Below are 21,011 nucleotides of genomic sequence, written 5' to 3' on the forward strand. Positions count from 1 at the left end.
ACTTAACTCAGAACACGAAACTCTCAAACGGAAAAGAAAAGAAGTAAAGTTTGACGAGACTAGGTTGTGTTCCTTCTCATCGTGGCTAAGTAGCAGCAGACAGGCACGCTGGAACCGTGCTCAAAGAACAGCTAACAGTGATGACTAAGAGCATGGCTAAAAGCTAAAGCTAGGTAGCAAAGCTACAAGCTAAACGCTAAAAGCAGGCATGACTAGTAGCAGAAGTAAAGCTAACAACTAAAAGCAAAAGCAGGCATGACTAGCAGAAGCATAGCTAGAGACTAGAAAGCAAGATTTTATGGTGTCCTTAGTATTTAAACTGGCCTGTTGGCCACACCTCAAATGTTGTCTTGACCAATCAGATATTGTCTTGGCTCAGGGGTATCATAAATTATATGTTTGTCTTACCAAGCATGTGGTCCGAATATTCCCACTCTTGCAGGGTTTAATTTTGGGCATGATTCCTATAACACGAATATGATATATTTGACAAATAAATGATTGGCTGGACTAATTCAAGCAAACAGATTCGATTACATCGATACTAGACATGAATATGTATCCTTAAGTTATCCCATAGTTATTAAAAGACATACACAATAAGTGATTATAACATGATAGTCAAATGTGTGGGTTACATATAAATGAATATGGAGTTAAGTGATGGAATGATATTCATTTAGAAGTCATTTTGGAGTTCATTTTGGTCCATATATATGTACAAAAGACAGTTCCTTTGTCATTCTCTGACATAGGGATGTTCTGTGGAGACCAGAGGTTACAAGTTCCCCCAACACCCCCCCCCCCCCCCTTAGAAATTTCAGTCTGGTTCTGCTGGGTGGGCGAAGTCAATGGAAGTGTTTAACTCGATCTCATGGGTTTACATGTGATGTCCAGCTTTGCATTTCCATTACGAACAATACATTTGACACCAGATTTTGTCTTCTTCGAATTGAAATTGTAAATAATTGTTCTAGTGGTGTTAATGTTGAAATATGTTGTGTTAACAAGTTGGTTGCTCATCTTGCTTGGGACTTGTGGCACAGAATGTTTTATGACTTCCTGAGGAATTCGGCTCCGTGTTTCAAACACAGCCCTGATAGACTCTTTAATTTGTCTGGTTCAAGTCATTTCTGTTACAACTGCTAACGGGTGTTAGCAGTTTAATACTTAAATAAGTAAACAAAGACAAAACTACAATAGTCTATTTACAGATTAAATGCTCAGGTTTCTAAATTAACCTCGGTTGTATTGCATGTATGTGTTTACCATGACTGCGTGGTATGTCTATAACAGGCATGGGCATTAATCTGGGGACGGTGCATGCATGTGTAATTTGCTTTTCTTTTTTTCTTTTTACTGAATGCTTATATATATATATATGTAATGATAAAATCTCCATATTCATCCGGAAGAAGGAGGCGGGAACCGGCGCACAATCAAAATGAAACTTTAATATTCAAAATAAACACAAAACGGACGACTGGTGTGCCGAGACTGCACTCTACTCCCCCCCTTCCCTCCGGGGGGGACCGCGTTGCCTGGCGGTGGCACTGGACGGCCCTCGGCGGACGGCACGACACTCCTCCGCCGCCCGGTGGACGGCGACGGCTCCCCCGGTTTTGGGCAGCCGGCAGGAGTCCCCCGTTCCCTGCCCCTCCGAATTCCTTCGCGGAGGCAGCAGGCTCCGGCCCCCTGGCGAACAGCGCCGACTCCTCCACTCCCTCATGGACAGCAGCCGCCCCTCCATATCGTGGGCGGTCGGCAGCGAGCTCGCCCGTCCCCGGCAACTCGCTCCAGCCCACTGCCTCGAGCGTCCATGGCGGCACATACCTCGCCAGCTCGAGGGCACCGCGGATTCACCACAGTGGTGAGGGATCTTCAGCAGCGCGTACCTCCTTCTCCCGGGCTTCGGCACCACTGTAATGATATTACCTTCGCAATCATCGGGAAGAAGGAGGCGGGAACCGGCGCACAATCGAAACATCATTTTAATATTCAAAATAAACACAAAACAGCGCACCAGCCCCTCGCTGACAACTGGTGCGCGCAAATAAAAACAAAACATTAACTACGATCCCAGGCCTGGTCCTCTCTCGTCCTTCACTATAGTCGCTCCAGTTTTATATCCTTCCATCTCCTACGTGGGACTCGATACCGGCGGTGGGGCGCAGGTGTAGCTCATCTCCAATCACTACACCTGGCCTCACTCCTCGTTCCCACGCCTCTCGGCCCCGCCCCACTCGCCACAATATATATATATTCAAGTTAGAATTTTAAAAAGGGTTATGCATTTAGAAAATGTATATTGATGAATATGGTATTGTAACAATACAAACTTCACAATCATCGGGAAGAAGGAGGCTGGAACCGACAATCAAATGAAAGCTTTAATAATAAAATAAACACACAACAGCGCGGCAGCCCTTCACGGATGACTGCCATGCACAAACAAAATCAAAACACAAAATGAAATCCAGGCCTGGTCCTCTGTCGTCCTTCACTGCCGTCACTCCTGTTTTATATCCTTCCATCTCCTCCGTGGGACTCGAGACCGGTGGGTCGAGCAGGTTTCGCTCATTACCAATCACTCCACCAGCCTCGCTCCGTTCCCACGGCTCTAGGCCCGTCCCACTCGTCACATACGAGTCCTCTTGAGACTGCGCTCTACCACACCCCTACCCCCCTTACATCAGGGGGAACTGCTCACGGTGATCTGTGGGAACCTGGGGGTAGGACAAACGAGGCGAGAGAAAAGGAGATGGAAGGATGAGGAGCAACAGAGACGAGAGAGGGGAGAGGAGAGAAAAAAAAAAACACGACAAAAAGACACTCCTCCGCCACCCGGTGGACAGCGACGGCTACTCCGGTTTTGGGCAATACAAACTTCACAATCATCGGGAAGAAGGAGGCGGGAACCGTCACAGGTATTTAAAAATCACATACATGAAAGCCAAAAATTACATTTCAATAAATCAACTCAAAATAAGGATTCACATAACATTTGATAAAATCAAAAATGTCACACCAAAATGATGTTGTGTAAGAGCAATTCCAGAATAAATGTAAATAAGTTTCTAAACAGAAAGAACAGTTGGTAGGCTATTAATATCAACCTTAAGTCTTATAAGAGAGTAATTATCCAGGTAAATTCTATAAATCAACTTAAAGGTCCCCTGAAATGCTTTGAAACACGCACCGTTATTCTGTTTGTCTACGTCATTTTAACTGAAACAAGAAGACAGGGTCGGAAATATCAAGCAGCCCCCACCCAGGAGCAGCATTCAGAAGGATGCCCACGAGTGGCCCCTTTGCGGCCGATATGCGCCCTCGATCCATACTTCTGCCTCAGGGTCACTTCTGCCACTACATGCCATTCACTGTACAGGGAATACTAATTCTGTAAACAAGTGAAGTGACCAATTACAGCCGTGGCTTCAGTGTCTATTTTTAGTGTATGGGGCGTGTGCTTCGTATTCTAGAGAGCATTTGATTGGACAGAAGACCTAATGAGAAGATGATGTGCGATGTGATTTCATGAAAATCTCTGATCCATTTTAGCAGAAGTGAGAGACTGTAAGTTTTGAATGCTTACATCTCCTAAATGTGAATTTTGTTTTTATTTTGAAACACACCAGCTTATTCATAACCTTAAGGCTAACAAACTGAAATTTTGATTTCATGGGGACTTGAAAATTAAATTTCTCTCATTTTGTTAAATATTTGTGAGGTAATGACCAAACATTCTTCCAGGGAATATCAGTTACAAAACCATTCCATTAAGAGATTACATAAGGCACAGAAATCGACTACATCTGAAACAAAACTCTGATAATGTAATATTACTCTATACTTTGATGGCACCTTATACAGTATATTCCTAATTTTTATCTTTCCTCTGTGATGGTTCTTTTGTTTATTTTTTTATTTATTTAGTATAATTTTGGACATGTTTCTGTTGCTTTGGCAATTCTGCATGTGAAATATTTAAGCCAATAAAGTAGTTTTAAGTTAAATTGACTACATACAGTATTTTTTTAGTGTCTGCATCCCATTTTATGTATGGTGCCTCCAAAAAAAACTGATAACAGTGATCCTTTTTTTTATTTCAAAGAAAGAAAACAGAAAATATAATTGTGTATACAAATATAGATTCAAACTATAAACTAAAACCATTACACATGCATATATTCATGCATCTATTCATTTTGAAATTCAACTCCAATCACTTATAAAACAATCAAGCGAGCAGTAGCCCTTAAATTCTTTGAATCAATAAAACCCACAGACCCCCCTCCTTCCATTCCTAACATACCCAGGTGGGCAGTTTTTAAATATCTTTCTGCACCATAGGTCAGTGGACCTTATTGCACTGGATCAGTGAATACGGCACCCAGAACTCCTGTCAGCATTTTGCAGAAAATCCACTCAAGCTTACATCACCTAGTTTACATAAAAGAACAAACAATATTAAAGCCATATTAAATCAGAAGAATGGCAAAAGTCAATAAAAATTTTGGTTGGCTTGGCCTGAGATTTTTTTATTTATTTTAAAGCTTTACAGTTAAGGGCAATACAGTCTATCAGAGAGAAAACAACAATCAAAATCAGATAGATGAGAGGAGACAGATAGACAGACGAGAAGAGACAGACACTCAAATAGTTTTTTAAAGTACTCACTACATGTTAAGAAGTTAAAGAACTTACTGTCTAGCCACATGAAGTGGGCCTCTTCACTTAATTTCGTCTCACTGACGATGTCCCTAAAAAGACATGAAAGTAAATTTAAGAGGTAACATTTTACAATAAGGTGTCATTGGTTAACCCTAGTTAATGTATTAATTAACATGAACTAACAGTGAACAATACATAAGTTACAGTATCTGTTAATCTTTGATATGGTTACTTAATGAAAAAGATGACAAATATGAGAAACAACATTATAATTGTTTTACTATTATTTATTTATTTATTGCATTACTTTATTAATATAAGTCTTTCTGCTCTCATTTTAGGCAAAATAAGACTTAAAAAAAACAAACTTAAAAAGACCATCAGAATCCCTGTCACTTTGAAAACTAACACATATCATAAAACATGTCATAAATGTTTGAAATCGACACATTTAATTATGACCAAAGCATCCTTACATTTAAAAGCTGTTAACACAAATGCACATAAAATAATAATAATAATAAGTTAATGTTCTAATGACTCACTTCTACTGAATCTCAAATCCACCATACCTTTTGAACATCCGGAAGTGAATGAACCTGTGCATGCACATTAACGCCAGTCAGTACTGAGTGCATGCGTATTTACGGTAAACACATAGACAGTAAAAGAAATGGACACAGCGACCCCATTGGAACTCAATTGAGACAAGTGAAGCCCATTTTTAGCGTTTTTTAGCACTTCCGTTTCTGACGCGCAGACTCAAACAAAGCTTGACGACGTCAGCAACCTGTCTGACAGATGTAAATCTTCTAAGTGGCTGTGCGTGCAAACTGCCATTTTTAATCTTGCAGAGACGGCGAGCTTGAGCTGGGAGTTCTTTGTCGTGAGTGAGCAGGAGTAAGTATTCTGATTAATTATTTTGTATAGTATTTTAAAATGTAACGCCAGTACGCCATATTAAGTTAATTGCCTGCGAGCTTCTCCTCCTGTCTGTACGGTAATGCGACAGAGAGTTATGATTATGATTGTTATGATGCAATCGTTAGCCTATTTTTTACAAAAACTGTTTATACGGGGCCATAATGTAACATAGAAGGTAATGGAGCCCTTTATACATTGTCGTGTATCTTTAGAAATAAATAATGGACAAACGGAGTCTTTAAATGCCTCAGATGTAAAGTTATTCGCTGTCAAAGTGACGCCAAAATGAATGGGAGTCAATGGGAATGCTAACGCAAGTGAAGTTCTGCTAAAAGATGGCAGCCCCCACCCGACTTCAACTTCCAGTCGAGTTCCTTGCCGCCTGGGTAAACACCTATGGTATGTGATGTCACTACGTTAATCCACATTCGTGTTATAGACATACCTATGTCATGTATGTGTTTCCCGCGCATGCAGAATGTGACATATGGTATGTGACGTATCGTATGCACTACAGTCTGCAGGCGAGGAGTACTTGTCTGTCACTGAAGCCTCATTTTGTAACATTTGTGTAGCAGCACAAACCAATGGCGTTCAAGCCCGCCAGAAGGGGCGTAGCCGACTGCTATATGAGACTGCTTTATAAGTCAGCTTGGAGCGCCATCTCATCAGAATCATAGGACTGAAGTGACAGACATCGATTATCGTTCATCTTATAACATGGCATATCACGCAACACTCGTTTGCTTATCTCAGGAAACCAAGGATATGTTAGTAACCAGTGCATTCCAAGCGTGTACGTCTGCATACTGCAAGACGGGGGCGTAACTTGAAGTGGGCGTAACTTGAAGTTGTCCAAATCACACAGAACCACGCGAGATCTCAAAACGATAAGTCGTTGGCAATATGGCGGCACAGAGTAGAATATTGATTAAGTTTTAAGGGAGGCAGGGGTTTTAGGCAGGATTTGATGCATGATGTGTGTGTAGATATTAATGTTTGGGGACAATGTCAGAGATGTGTACGTTTTAGTAGGAAAACGTATTATATGATCTACACTCCGTAACAGAAGAGGGCGGTAATGCACCAATAATCAATTAAAACTAAGGTGTAAAGTAAGCAACATATAAGCAAAAGTTCTAAAGAAGCTATTCTAATCTATCCTGTCTGTGACCTACATGATATAGCATATATTATATGATCTACACTCCGTAACAGAAGAGGGCGGTAATGCACCAATAATCAATTAAAACTAAGGTGTAAAGTAAGCAACATATAAGCAAAAGTTCTAAAGAAGCTATTCTAATCTATCCTGTCTGTGACCTACATGATATAGCATATTTGTGATTTCACTGTAAACATGTTTTATAATGCATAACTAACAGTGAAGCTCCATTAAGTACACGACTCAATAGTGGATTTTAATAAACCATATATACTTCTTAAAGACTATTACTGTCTATTTATCATCTGACTGGATAATGTTTGATAAGTTTTGTAGATGAGCACATCTAACAGACATGAAACAGGTTTCTGAGTGATGTGTGTGTGATATTGGGTAGAATTCACTTTTGTCAACCTGCTATAAATGAGTGTAAGTCATGTAAACAAACAAATCTACATAAAGTAACTAAACATAAGTTATCTATTTTATTTGTCCATTTGCAATATTCATAATTTAGGGAACATTTGTGTTGGTTAAAGGTGAGTTACATCAGTTATTAGTTCAACATGTAAATGCAGTATATCACAGATATATGACAGAGGAGACTGACTCTTGTCTGGATGTTACAGGGACAGATGAGACACACGTGTGTTTATCTGCTGTAGAGTAACTGATGAAGGAATGCTGCCATCAAAGGATTTGTGTAAGTACACTACAAAAATAAATGAAACATTTTAAATCTTAAGTTGTATTTTATTTTAATGTAATTTTAAACAACTATTACACCTCTTTTCTTATTCTTGATTTCTGTGCATTTGCTGCAGATCTTTTGTGGTGGAGCAGGACCTGCAAGGAAAGGTGAAAAAAAGGGAAAACCTGAAACAAAAGAATAATGTAATGACTTTTTGTATTGTTTTTTGTATTTTTGTATGACATGAAAATGTCTTTAGACTGGTGTGTGGACTGAGGATGGAGAAGACCACAGCATCATCCTGGAAATGATCGAGAGTCACAGATGAGATGCTCCTTCACTCCACCAGCCCTTTACTGTCTCATCAGGACCAGATGCTGCTGTGGTGTCTTCATCCTATGTTCGAATACCAGGGAACACATGTTAGGTAAAAACTGAAAGCACTGTAAGTCGCTTTGGATAATTTTATAATTAATTTATTAATTTGAAACACTTCAGTTCAAAAGTAATAAATCAATTAATGTACTTGTAAACTTTGTGTAAATGTTTTTTCAGGTAGTTGTGCTCATGGGGTTCAGGCACACGAAAGTTTGGAGCCGTGTTCTTCTGCTCTCGCTTCAAGGTTGTGTGGTTCAGAGAGCCGACATCATGGTCTTCCTCAATTGAGAAGAGTGAGATTGTGAAGTGCAGCAGCAGAACTGTATCAGCTGTGTTCAGATGGCAGGAGGATGTTGGGTTCATCATCTGTAAATACATGATTGTTAGAACAATAAGTTTGAATGAAGCTTTGTTTCATGTGTTGTTGACTTACACATGTATGCATTTATTGTGATACTAACTTTTATACATTATTTTCATCATTTAGACATGTTTTTGTGCTGTCAGCAAATAAAATATAAATATTTTATCCATTCATGTATTAATTGCTTGACTGAAAATGGATGTATTCACATCGACTGCATTTATTTAATTAGTATATATTCATGTATAGCTATGTCACAAAAGAAAATACATTTTGCTTCTTTTACTAAAATGTAATTTAAAAAAAAAAATATATAATTATTGGTTGGCATTTATCGTTATTATTGCAAGTAAGTGTTGGGGTCGGCAAAAGATGCAATTCATTATAGGGTAATATTAATTTTCGAGTAGTAATACTTACATTTTTAGAGTATAAAATCAACAACAGTCTTCTCCAAAGGTGAGATCTTCGAGCAGCTGATTGAAGTACCCTTTGTGCAGATATCGCAGAGTCGCTGTGAGGAGTTAGTGCACCTAATCCTCTTTTTTTTATTATTGCCAAATTATTTCATAAAAGATCATGGTAAGACGGTTGTATCTAACAATAACAATCATAATGCCATAAAACAGTAAATAAACAAACAAACAAACAAAAAAATAATGTTTTCATCATAGTATGCGATACTATACAAGAAAAACATTTTTTCACGTAAAATTATTTAAAAAAATATTCAAGAGATAACGATTTTGGGTTTTCTAATAACAATAAAAAATGCTTTAAGGATAACACTTGATCACATTAGTGGAGTTAAAAATATACAAAATTAAAATTAACAGTATTGGCTATACTACAATCACAAAATAAAAAGGCAGCCGTTTCTTCAACAAGACTACAACATGGGCAATGTTCTTCATTATCAAGATACTTACAAATACATTAATTAAATCTGTCACTTCTAACTTTTAAGTTTTTGTGCTTGTTTTAACTTTGTAGGTCACATGATCTGCAAAGATTATGATGATATACAAATTGCATTCATACTTCATACATACGCATTTAGGCTGAAGAGTATTTACCCTTTTAGCGCTCGTAAAGTTAGTACTTATTGAAATTAAATGCCTAATTAAAGTGTATGCGGTTTCGAACGCATCCCGACAAAATCTCGTTTTGACATCTCGCGTGGTTCTGTGTGATTTGAACAACTTCAAGTTACGCCTCCTACTTCAAGTTATGCCCACTTCAAGTTACGCCCCCGTAGGGCTGTAGTACTCGAGTCCGGACTTGGACTCGAGTCCGGACTCGAGACATTTTTCTGTCGTCTCGGACTTGTCTCGGACTCGTTTAATTTGCACTCGGACTTGTCTCGGACTTGGCCATTGGACTCGCCAAGTCTTCTAGTTGGTCTCGACCGAGTCCAGCAAAAAAATAAAATAAAAAATTTCTCCTTCAAAACAAAACCACATTTGCATGATGTCGCGACTGAAAACGTGTGGAAAACGCTAGGCGCGTCGCTCTCCTTATTTCCAAAGCACTCTGTAGCCTGCGCTTGCGCTCCAGTGGCGTCTGCTGTTGCTGGGCAACCATGACCCGCTCTCCATGATGACGCAGAAGTTTCAGCAAAGAATAAATGGAATTCCAGCACTTAAAATCACTTGCAGTAGCTCTGCTAATAGATTCATTTAAAAAATGGCTATCCTTGTACAACTATGATCATCTGTTTCTCCATCTTGCCTTAGCTTTCAGTATTGTTCCGGGAAAGGATGTGCATGACCAGTGGTGCACTTACTGCGACCTGAAAAGTTTAGATGTTTCTAATTTAATTTTCTACCTGTTAGATTGTGTTTTATTTACGTCTACACCTAGATAGCCTTTTTTTAATCAATAAACGCGTATTAATGTATAGCCTTATGCAACAATTACATATGTAAACTTTATATATGACATTACATATTTACATTTTCATGTAACAGCCAGTATTTGTATCTGTAACAATCACAAAATTTTTCCTATCTGCATTCGGATACAACATCGTACAGTTACTTGATAAGACTGTTATGACTTTTTATATATTTTTTCGTAGTTATCACTGAACAAGTATGTCGTGTTAAACTGAAATAATTATTAATTTCTAAAATAATATTTATCATGCAAGCAGAGATATGTCATGACAAACGTTTAGTGATCATTTGAACACGACTGAATCCATTCAATGCACACATTCTCATTACGCAGAACACTTTGAGCGAGTCTTAATGTTAATGAACTTCACTAAACAGATATGTGTGTTTGCGCAAACCAGCAAAAGGTAAATATGCAAACATGTAGGACAAGTAGACAATGTATCCGTATCGAAGCTGATTATTAGCCTACTCTTGAGAGAGAACTGATTTGGTTTTTGAGAGACTGAGACGCGCAGCGTGGCTGTTTGATTGGTGAGCGCGCTGTGCTTATTCCATTCATTCATATCATGGTAGCCTAAGCTTTCAATATTTGCCTTTTAAATATATACAAATAATATAACGTGTATCTATGATGTATTATTATAGGTAAAATTACTCTTGCAACGCTCTGATTTCTGAGAGATAAACTGAGAGGTGACAACAATGCGGTGTTTGATTTGCTCTCTTTTCACTCATAAAGTTTACATTCATTCACTTCTGGCGCTGATTCCCTGGCTCACCTGTTATCTAGCAAACACCAGACTCTGTCAGCTTTAGCTGAGTATTCAGGCAGAATTATTCCTTGAGTGTTATTCGTTTTTTAAGCCATTATCCGTGCCTTTCCGAATAAGGTATTCGGCTTCAGGCACAACCCTAATTATTACATTACATATTTTATTTTTACATGCAACATAGATAAGGTCATATAGTAACAGCTCCACGCAATATTGTAATTCTAAAATTCACGTCGTACTTGCAAACACTTTGTATGCATTATGGTTAATGCATGCTGGAGTAGTCGATTGTTTCCGATAGAGCTCGACTAGTCTATGCAAGCACTAGCACAGTATGACAAAAATGTCGCTGTATTTATGTGCGCATGTCCAGTAGAGCCAAACGTATCCATTCTAGCCTTGCTGCGCGCATTTGTCATATCACGAGCTTTGCGTGTGTCTGTGCACTGTGCCAATTAGGCATAGTCATATACATTTTTGACCACAGATATAATGTCAACAAAAAATAAAGTACATAAAAATTATTTGACCTTACAGTTCCAAATTTTTAGATGTTTAGCTCCCAGGGTCGGACTGGGGGTAAAACCACTCATTAGCAAGGCCCCAAAGGAAAAGAGGGCCCTTGAAAAGTATGAATCTGAAATATATTTTTTACCTGGATATTTTCATGGGTGGGGGCCATGGGGGCCCATCAGGACTGCCTATGCATAGGGCCCAGGATCTTGTTTAACGCCCCTGTTAGCTTTAACCCTAATTATACACACTTGAACCTAATCAAGCTCTTACTAGACACACTAATCTTCCAGGTGTTTTAAGGCCAGTTGGAGCTAAACTTTTCAGGACATTGGCCATCCAGGATGTAGTTTGGAGACCCCTGTCCTACAGAGTTGTTACTTTGCACATGCTTTTTGATCATTACAAATAATAATGTAAAATGATTTTCTTAGAATAGGAGATATGCTTTCTCTCGCATCACAAACATTATCAGTAGTTAAGTATGTGGTCTTGAAGAGGACCCTTTTTTCTTTCATTTGGACTCGGTCTTGGACTTGGACTCGAAACTTTTGGACTTGGACTTGACTTGGACTCGAACCTCTTTGGACTCGGTCTTGACTCGGTCTCGACTAGTCCTGGACTTGGACTTGACTTGGACTCGACAAAGCCGGACTTGACTACAGCTCTACGCCCCCGTTTTGCAGTCTGCAGACAGACCCTTCTCGTGCATTCCCTATCGAACGGGAACTCCTGTTACGTCTCTTGACGCTAATGGGGAACACGTCCAGCAGCGCCATACTATTAGCAGAAGCAGAACTAAGCTTGCTCTACAAGCCCAACACAGCAGTACTCATTATAGGGCCCCATTAGCCTGGGCTACAGCAGAGACCCAAGGTCTGCTTAACAAAGCCCTTACACTTAAAGGGGGATGGGTACATTCAAGCAGAAAGGATACACGCCTGCATAACTGGGATGTCCAAACTGTAAAATCTAGTGATGGTATACAGCAAGACATGCAAAAGAAATCTAATGTATCTCTTGCTCTGGCTACTGTGTATAGACCACCAGGGCCGTATACAGAATTCCTAAAAGAATTTGCAGATTTCCTCTCAGACCTTCTAGTTACAGTTGATAAGGCGCTAATCATGGGAGATTTTAATATTCACGTTGATAATGCAAATGATACATTAGGACTTGCGTTTACTGACCTAATAAACTCCTTTGGAGTCAAGCAAAATGTCACCGGGCCCACTCATCGTTTTAATCATACACTAGATTTAATTATATCGCATGGACTCGATCTTACTGATATAGATATCGTACCTCAAAGTGATGATATTACAGACCATTTCCTTGTATCGTGCATGCTGCGTATAACTGATATTAACTATATGTCGCAGCGTTACCGTCTGGGCAGAACTATTGTTCCAGCCACCAAAGAAAGATTCGCAAATAACCTGCCTGATCTATCTCAACTGCTAATTATACCCAAAAATACACACAAATTAGACGAAATTACTGACAACATGGGCACTATTTTCTCTAATACATTAGAAGCTGTTGCCCCAATCAAATTGAAAAAAGTTAGAGAAAAACGTACTGTACCATGGTATAACAGTAATACTCACTCTCTCAAGAAATTAACTCGTAGTCTTGAACGCAAATGGAGAAAAACTAACTTAGAAGTTTTTAGAATTGCATGGAAAAACAGTATGTCCAGCTATAGACAGGCTCTAAAAACTGCTAGGGCAGAGCATATACACAAACTCATTGAAAATAACCAAAACAATCCAAGGTTTTTATTTAGCACAGTGGCTAAGTTAACAAATTACCAGACGCCACCTGATTCAAATATTGCACCAACGTTAAATAGTAATGACTTTATGAATTTCTTCACTGATAAAATAGATAACATTAGAAATACAATAGCGAATGTAGATTCTACAGCGTCTAACACTTCAGTTTCATCCATCGCACCCAAAGATAAACTGCAGTGCTTTACAACCATAGGACAGGAAGAGCTAAATAAACTTATCACTGTATCTAAACCAACAACATGTTTATTAGATCCTGTACCCTCTAAATTACTGAAAGAGCTGTTACCTGTAGCCGAAGAACCGCTTCTCAATATCATAAACTCGTCGTTAACTTTAGGACACGTCCCAAAACCATTCAAGCTGGTGGTTATCAAGCCTCTTATTAAGAAACCAAAACTAGATCCTAGTGTACTGGCAAATTATAGGCCTATTTCAAATCTTCCATTTATGTCTAAAATTTTAGAGAAAGTTGTGTCTGCTCAATTGAGCACCTTCCTGCATAAAAATGATCTGTATGAAGAATTTCAGTCAGGTTTCAGGCCCCACCATAGCACAGAAACTGCACTTGTTAAAATTACAAATGACCTGCTCCTTGCGTCAGACCAAGGCTGCATCTCATTTCTAGTCTTACTTGATCTTAGTGCTGTGTTCGACACCATAGATCATGACATACTCATAGATCGATTACAAAACTATACAGGTATTCAAGGGCAGGCTCTAAGATGGTTTAGATCCTACCTGTCCGATCGCTACCATTTTGTTTACTTAAATGGGGAGTCATCTCATTTATCATCAGTAAAATATGGAGTGCCACAAGGATCCGTCCTAGGTCCCCTTCTATTTTCAATATATATGTTGCCCCTTGGTAATATTATTAGAAAATACGGAATTAGCTTCCACTGTTATGCTGATGATACTCAGCTATATATCTCAACGAGACCAGATGAAACTTCCCAATTATCTAAGCTAACAGAGTGTGTTAAAAATGTAAAAGATTGGATGACACACAATTTTCTCCAATTAAATTCGGATAAGACAGAGATACTAATTATTGGACCAAAAAACACTACACAGAATCTTGTAGATTACAATCTGCAACTAGACGGATGTACTGTTACTTCCTCTACAGTCAGAAATCTGGGTGTTATATTAGACAGCAATTTGTCTTTTGAAAATCATATTTCCAATGTTACAAAAACTGCATTCTTCCATCTTAGAAACATTGCCAAGCTACGAAACATGTTATCTGTTTCTGATGCAGAAAAGCTAGTTCATGCATTCATGACCTCTAGACTGGACTATTGTAATGCACTTCTAGGTGGTTGTCCTGCTTCGTCAATAAACAAGCTACAGGTCGTCCAAAATGCAGCAGCTAGAGTCCTTACCAGGTCAAGAAAATATGATCATATTACCCCAATTTTACAGTCTCTGCACTGGCTACCTATTAAGTTCCGTATCAGTTACAAATTATCATTACTTACCTATAAGGCCCTAAATGGTTTAGCTCCAGCATACCTAACTAGCCTCCTACCTTGTTACAACCCATCACGCACCCTAAGGTCACAAAACGCTGGACTTTTGGTCGTTCCTAGGATAGCAAAATACACTAAAGGAGGTAGAGCTTTCTCACATTTGGCTCCCAAACTCTGGAATAGCCTTCCTGATAATGTTCGGGGTTCAGACACACTCTCTCTGTTTAAATCTAGATTAAAAACACATCTCTTTCGCCAAGCATTCGAATAATGTATCTTTTTAATTGTGAGTGTAGTTGCATCTGTTCAAAGGTGCATTTTATTCATTAACTTGGGTTAAACTAATTTTACTTTGTTGGATCAGCAGCTATGCTAATGATGTCTGTATTTTGTTTCTATGTTTCGCCACGGGATTGGTAACTAGGATTTAAACAAGCTCCAGTCTGGATCCAGAACACCTGAGAAGAGATGATGCTGACCCTCAGAGGACCCCAGATGATGCTACCTTGAATCAACAAACAGAACTAACAATTATTGCTAAATGTGTCACTGAATCATATAATAACTTAATTAATAATATCGATAGTTCATCGTCTAGCTGACTACGTCTTATATTATTATTATTATTATTTTTATTTTTTCTAAAATCCTGTCAAATGTGCACAAACTACTAGCTACTACTAAATATTGTAGAAACATAATTTTCTGTAAAGTTGCTTTGTAACGATTTATTTTGTAAATAGCGCTATACAAATAAACTTGAATTGAATTGAATTGAATGACCAGCCGGCAATCAGAATCACACTGGACCATGCCCAGGAAGAGGCCATTCCTCTGGTGGAATGGGCCCTTACACTTATAGGACATTAAAAACTGCGGCATAAGCCAGGGTTATAGCTTCTACTATCCAGCAAGATAACTTTGTAACTGGCAGCTCCTTAGATCGGCCAAAAGCAGAGCGGTTTTGAGCAACATGGGCTACAGGCAAGCCGTTTGAAGTGGCTCAAAAGGATTATAGACAATCCCATGTCAGCACAGTTCTAGGGTGTGGCGGCTTCAGTCTCCAAGCTCCCCTTAAGAACTTAATAACCAGGCTTTTTCTACAGATTGAGCGGCCAGCCACGAGAGAATGATTCACTATGATGGCTGTCACATAAACCTTGAGTTCGGAAGGGGTTTGGCCCTTGTCCAACAACTCCTGAAGAAATGCTAGCATGTGGGACACATCACAAGAATAAGGATCCAGACTTCCTTCAGAAAATCAGTCACAGAATTCTGACCATTTCAATTCTTCTGTGAAATCTTTCCACACTGAAAATCTGGCTTGTTCATAATGTTAAATTCAGACTGTTGTGTGCTAAAGAAACTGAAGGACACCAGAATTTGTACATTGACCTTGTGATGATCATTTTAAAGAAACTATAATTTCACATTTTGTAAGAAACGTGAATGTTTGTCCATTTAAAACTAGCTATGCATGGTTGTCATGGTGTTGCTATGCTGTTGCTAAGGAGTTGTCCTAGTAACCACATTTTTTTCACATATTTTTAAACTAATTTATTTAGTTAAATTGTATTGTGTTTTACAATGCTATGTAAATATAGTAGTATGAATACAGTAATTGAACAATACCAAATAAGGGTATTCTTATAAGACATCAGATGCAAAAACTCTAAGTGTGATTTTTTTTTTTAAATAAGGTATTCAATAACTGAATAACATTTTATTTGCCATTAAAGATAAATTACTGACCCTTTTGCTTAATTAAACTTTATATATATATATTTTTTTTATCTTTTTCTATTTTACATTTACATACATGTAAATGTTCATATAAACTGCATGAGATGAGACTTTTGTATTTTGCAAATAGCTATTTTTAGTTTAAACACAAATCGAGAGAGAGATACAGTATGTTTGTTCTCTAGAAACAAAATCTAAGTATTCCTCTAAGTTCTGTGAATCAAAATCACTTCATAGTATTCCTTAATCTGTTTAGACCTTAGAGTCTTGAGCGCTCTGTACTTGTCTAATCCCTGTTTAATGGATCCAGTTTCTGGATGTTTGGAGAAAAGAGCTGCAACAGGCCTCTGCTATAAAGCTGGTTTAAGTAAGGTAAAGCTCTCCTGCTGGATTCGGCCTTCAGATTGACATGAGAACTAGAAAGAGCAGTTTCAGACCTTTAGACACCTGTTGCTTGAGATGGCAGTTGCATTTTTATTGAATTTGAGGTTGGAAAACACAGGTGAGCTCACTAAAGTAATCGTTTTCACTTCAACAGTGAAAAAAATGGTTGGGGAAAGAATTAACAACAAATAACACATTGAATTAAAGGTGAAATTTTGAGGTGCAAAAACTGAAATAGTATTTTCTAAAACATACTCCTCCAATAATATTGTATTTACAGCTTTGAAAAAAAAAAATTAAAAATCAGCTTTTAATGCAAACATTAAGAGAATATTCCATTTTATTATTTTCCAAACATTATGGGAATACATGCCCGTAGGCAGGGGGGTTCGGGTGGTTCGAAATATATATTCCTCCTCATATCGATCAATCAGTTATTTCAATGCGCAAAGAAGTCAATAAAACTGCTGGAGAACAATTATGTCACATAACATTTACCTCAGGAAAGCCATTTAATTACCATATATGTAGCACGTTAGTTGGCTAGAAAAAGAGAGTTATAGAGAATATTTAGCTAATTATCTGTAGGCCTACTATATTATATATTTATTATATTTTTACTTATATCATTAAATACAGTTGTTGTTATAATAATAAAATGCAATATATTTCATTTGAGTTATATGTAACCTAAAAATTACTACCAGCTGATAGGACTGATTAGGTGAGTTTATTTTTGTCTTGAGAAAAATGAATGCCTATATCTTGTGTAGCCTACCTAATATTTATCCAAATTAGTCAATATTGATTAAAATCACAAGCACTGAACTGAAATCATAAAATTTGTCAAGCACAAAAAACGTGGCTAACCAGAAATTGTACCATGTAAACAATATAACAATTAAACATGTTGTTACTAAACCTAATACAATTCTGCTTAGTTACTAAAATGTTCTGATTTTTTTTTTTTTTGCACCAATCTATCTGAAGTTGGATGTACATACATCTAATGAATTAAATTGGAGTGTTTAATCAATGACAAAGCTTCAAAAAGGTGTTTTGACTGTTTTTATGTCAGGCGATACAACCAAATAGTGAGTATGGGGCGAAAAGAGCAGGAGAAGACGGAAGAGAGAGCAGGCAGCAGCATCATTGTCGCAGAATATTGAACATATGTTCAAAAAAACTGGCAAACAGGGTAAGGTTGTTATATTTACTACATAACCTATAATATTTGATAGCTAACAGTCGTCAACCCCACTGGAGCAGAAGGTAGCTGAGGTTGTTCCTGATATACAGTAAATTTTCTATCTAAGATCTATAAACCACAAAATTATAAAAACACCAAAATATTTGTAATTTTTTTTTTAAGTACCTTGTTTGTCTTCCAAAAAGTATGCAGCCAACTGTTACTGGATAACAGGAACATATAACTTTGCAAGTAAACTATACAAGTGTATTAATGAAACAGTTGGATTCACTTTATACTACATCACTGACCAATGCATATACTGTATATTTACAGATGATTCACAACAGCTCAGGGAAGGTCTAGGTGAAATGCAACAGCTCAGCGAAGGTCTAGGTGAAATGCGACAGCTCAGGGAAGGTCTAGGTGAAATGCGACAGCTCAGGGAAGGTCTAGGTGAAATGCGACAGCTCAGCGAAGGTCTAGGTGAAATGCGACAGCTCAGTGAAGGTCAAGGTCAAGGTGAAATGCGACAGCTTAGGGAAGGTCAAGGTGAAATGCGACATCTCAGGGAAGGTCTAGGTGAAATGCGACAGCTCAGGGAAGGTCTAGGTGAAATGTGACAGCTCAGCGAAGATCAAGGTGAAATGCGACAGCTCAGGGAAGGTCAAGGTGAAATGCGACAGCTCAGCGAAGGTCAAGGTGGAATGCGACAGCTCAGCGAAGGTCAAGGTGAAATGCGACAGCTCAGTGAAGGTCAAGGTCAAGGTGAAATGCGACAGCTCAGGGAAGGTCAAGGTGAAATGCGACATCTCAGGGAAGGTCTAGGTGAAATGCGACAGCTCAGGGAAGGTCTAGGTGAAATGTGACAGCTCAGCGAAGATCAAGGTGAAATGCGACAGCTCAGGGAAGGTCAAGGTGAAATGCGACAGCTCAGCGAAGGTCAAGGTGGAATGCGACAGCTCAGCGAAGGTCAAGGTGAAATGCGACAGCTCAGGGAAGGTCTAGGTGAAATGCGACAGCTCAGCGAAGGTCATGGTGAAATGCGACAGCTCAGGGAAGGTCTGGGTGAAATGCGACAGCTCAGCGAAGGTCTAGGTGAAATGCGACAGCTCAGCGAAGGTCAAGGTCAAGGTGAAATGCGACAGCTCAGCGAAGGTCAAGGTGAAATGCGACAGCTCAGGGAAGGTCTAGGTGAAATGCGACAGCTCAGGGAAGGTCTAGGTGAAATGCGACAGCTCAGGGAAGGTCAAGAGGACCCACACCCTGTCATGGAAGGTCAGGAGATATTTAATGATATTGGATTTTTCATTCAGGCCACAAAATCGGTTAAAGAAATCTTAGAGAGTGTGCGTAAGATGTCTGATGGCCAGAAATACCATTTACTCAGGAACCACAACAAGCCTTCTAAAAACATCATTTTTCCAACACAATTCCTTGCTGGCTGCAATAGGGCATTCAAACTCGGGTGGTTGGAGGAATGTGGCTGGTGGTTGGTGTATAGTTCCAACCTTGATGGTCTCTTCTGTGTGTGATGTGCCCTGTTTGTCAATGCCAAAGAGAGAAAACAAATGTGAGTGTTAGTAAATGCCACATTCACAAAATGGCACAAGAAAAGCATGGTAATAGGCAGCCATTCAACAAAAGCATATCACTTGGCTGCAGTTGAAAATGCTCAGTTGTTTCTCCAGTCAGTTGAAAAACCTCAGACCCAAATCTCTGTCCTTATGGACAGTAAGAAGAAAGCCAATATCAAAGAAAACCGGCACATACTCAAGTCTGTAGCAGAGAGTGTACTATACTGTGGTCGCCAGTGCATTGCACTTAGAGGTACATCTGAGAAGCAGAATTCTACTGGCAATCCTGGAAACTTTTTGGCCCTGATGGAACTACTTGCAAACCATGATGAGAAGCTGAAGCAGCACATGGAACGGCCAAAGCTCAGAAATGCCACCTACCTCTCGCCCCCAAACCCAAAATCAGATGATTGACGTGATAGGAAAGCGAATAATTCAGGCCCAGATTGTGGATGAGGTAAAAAATGCACAGATCTATACAGTCATGGCTGATGAGGTGACATCCCATAATGTAGAGCTGATGCCATTGTGTGTAAGGTTTGTTGACAAAGACCTAAATATAAGGGAGGAATTGCTGGAGATTTGCTCTCTGCCACGAATCACAGGCAGCCACATTGCAATCGCAATTAAGGATGTGCTGAGTCACCTCAACATAGAGATTGGTGATTGCAGAGGCCAGGGGTATGATGGTGCCAGCAACATGAGCAGTGAAAATGTTGGTGTCCAGGCTCTGATCAAGAACAGACTGAATTTCATGCTGGATCAGGAGTGCAGGAGCAGTATGCAGTTTTAATGACATCCGGTTTGGTTGGCGCTTGTTGGCTGCCGCTTCTCCGCTCGGCTCTGTTTTAATGTCTTAATATTTAATGTTTATTTATCTTAATGCTTCTTAATCAGTATTCATTTTATTACTACAAGTTTCATTCATCCTCTCAGTCATCTCATACGGAATTTACAACGGATAACGTATGAATGAATAATCAAGTGGATATCTGTCCTGGGAATCTCACGTAGGACAAACACCAGAACAAACAATAAGTGCCCGACTCAACCGTGGCCTTCGAGCAGAACAACAACTCTGATCGCGAAGAAATCTTAGAACCTAATGTTACATACTTGCTGAACTTGACTGGAATTGAGACGCCCCGGCTTCTGGATAAAGTTAGCGCTAGCTTGTGCTAGCGCAACACGCCTGGATTATGCCACTGTTATGCTCTGCTGTCGACTCCCGCTCACTCAACAACCTCCTCCGTCCGGACAACATCAACATCCTTCAAGAATCTGGACTACCTCGCCGTCCTTTGCATAGAGGCTCTGGTCGTATGTTCAATTATAACTTTTCAACTTCAAACTCTATTCCATCCATCTGGTCTTATTCGCGCATTCCAACTTCCTCACTACGTCACCATAACAAACGACACGCGCTCCTATCGAATCTCCACTCCCTTCCTCTGTCCTCCCAAT

General features: G+C 39.1%; 1 protein-coding gene and 2 long non-coding RNA genes across 8 annotated transcripts in view; 2 read left to right on the forward strand and 1 right to left on the reverse strand.

The window, feature by feature from the left end:
- Positions 1-4,085: 4,085 nt before the first annotated feature.
- LOC128014841 (butyrophilin subfamily 3 member A2) overlaps positions 4,086-21,011 on the reverse strand; it is a 54,775-nt gene continuing 37,849 nt past the window's right edge. For 2 of the 4 annotated variants that reach the window (XM_052598540.1, XM_052598532.1), the window contains exons 4-5: positions 4,708-4,763; positions 4,086-4,443 (exon numbers count right to left, since the gene is read on the reverse strand). In XM_052598540.1, the coding sequence (XP_052454500.1) occupies positions 4,749-4,763 (15 nt within the window). In that variant the 3' untranslated portion in view covers positions 4,086-4,443; positions 4,708-4,748. Of the gene's footprint in view, positions 4,444-4,707; positions 4,764-5,219; positions 5,274-19,293; positions 19,512-21,011 lie in introns of those variants that run through there. The other 2 variants (XM_052598525.1, XM_052598516.1) reach the window with 2 other exon arrangements.
- LOC128014872 (uncharacterized) lies at positions 7,320-8,152 on the forward strand. Its single transcript, XR_008183722.1, has 3 exons — positions 7,320-7,466; positions 7,588-7,657; positions 8,010-8,152. It is a non-coding gene; the product is annotated as an uncharacterized LOC128014872 (long non-coding RNA).
- On the forward strand, positions 17,231-19,177 carry LOC128014863 (uncharacterized). 3 transcript variants are annotated; one of them, XR_008183718.1, is made up of 3 exons: positions 17,231-18,456; positions 18,703-19,002; positions 19,063-19,177. It is a non-coding gene; the product is annotated as an uncharacterized LOC128014863 (long non-coding RNA). The 3 variants fall into 3 exon arrangements; XR_008183719.1 differs by having other exon boundaries at positions 17,231-18,450; positions 18,727-19,002; XR_008183720.1 differs by lacking the exon at positions 17,231-18,456 and adding an exon at positions 18,624-18,642 and having other exon boundaries at positions 18,859-19,002.

This window comes from Carassius gibelio, chromosome A1 (assembly GCF_023724105.1).
Source record: "Carassius gibelio isolate Cgi1373 ecotype wild population from Czech Republic chromosome A1, carGib1.2-hapl.c, whole genome shotgun sequence".
NCBI classification, from domain to species: domain Eukaryota; kingdom Metazoa; phylum Chordata; class Actinopteri; order Cypriniformes; family Cyprinidae; genus Carassius; species Carassius gibelio.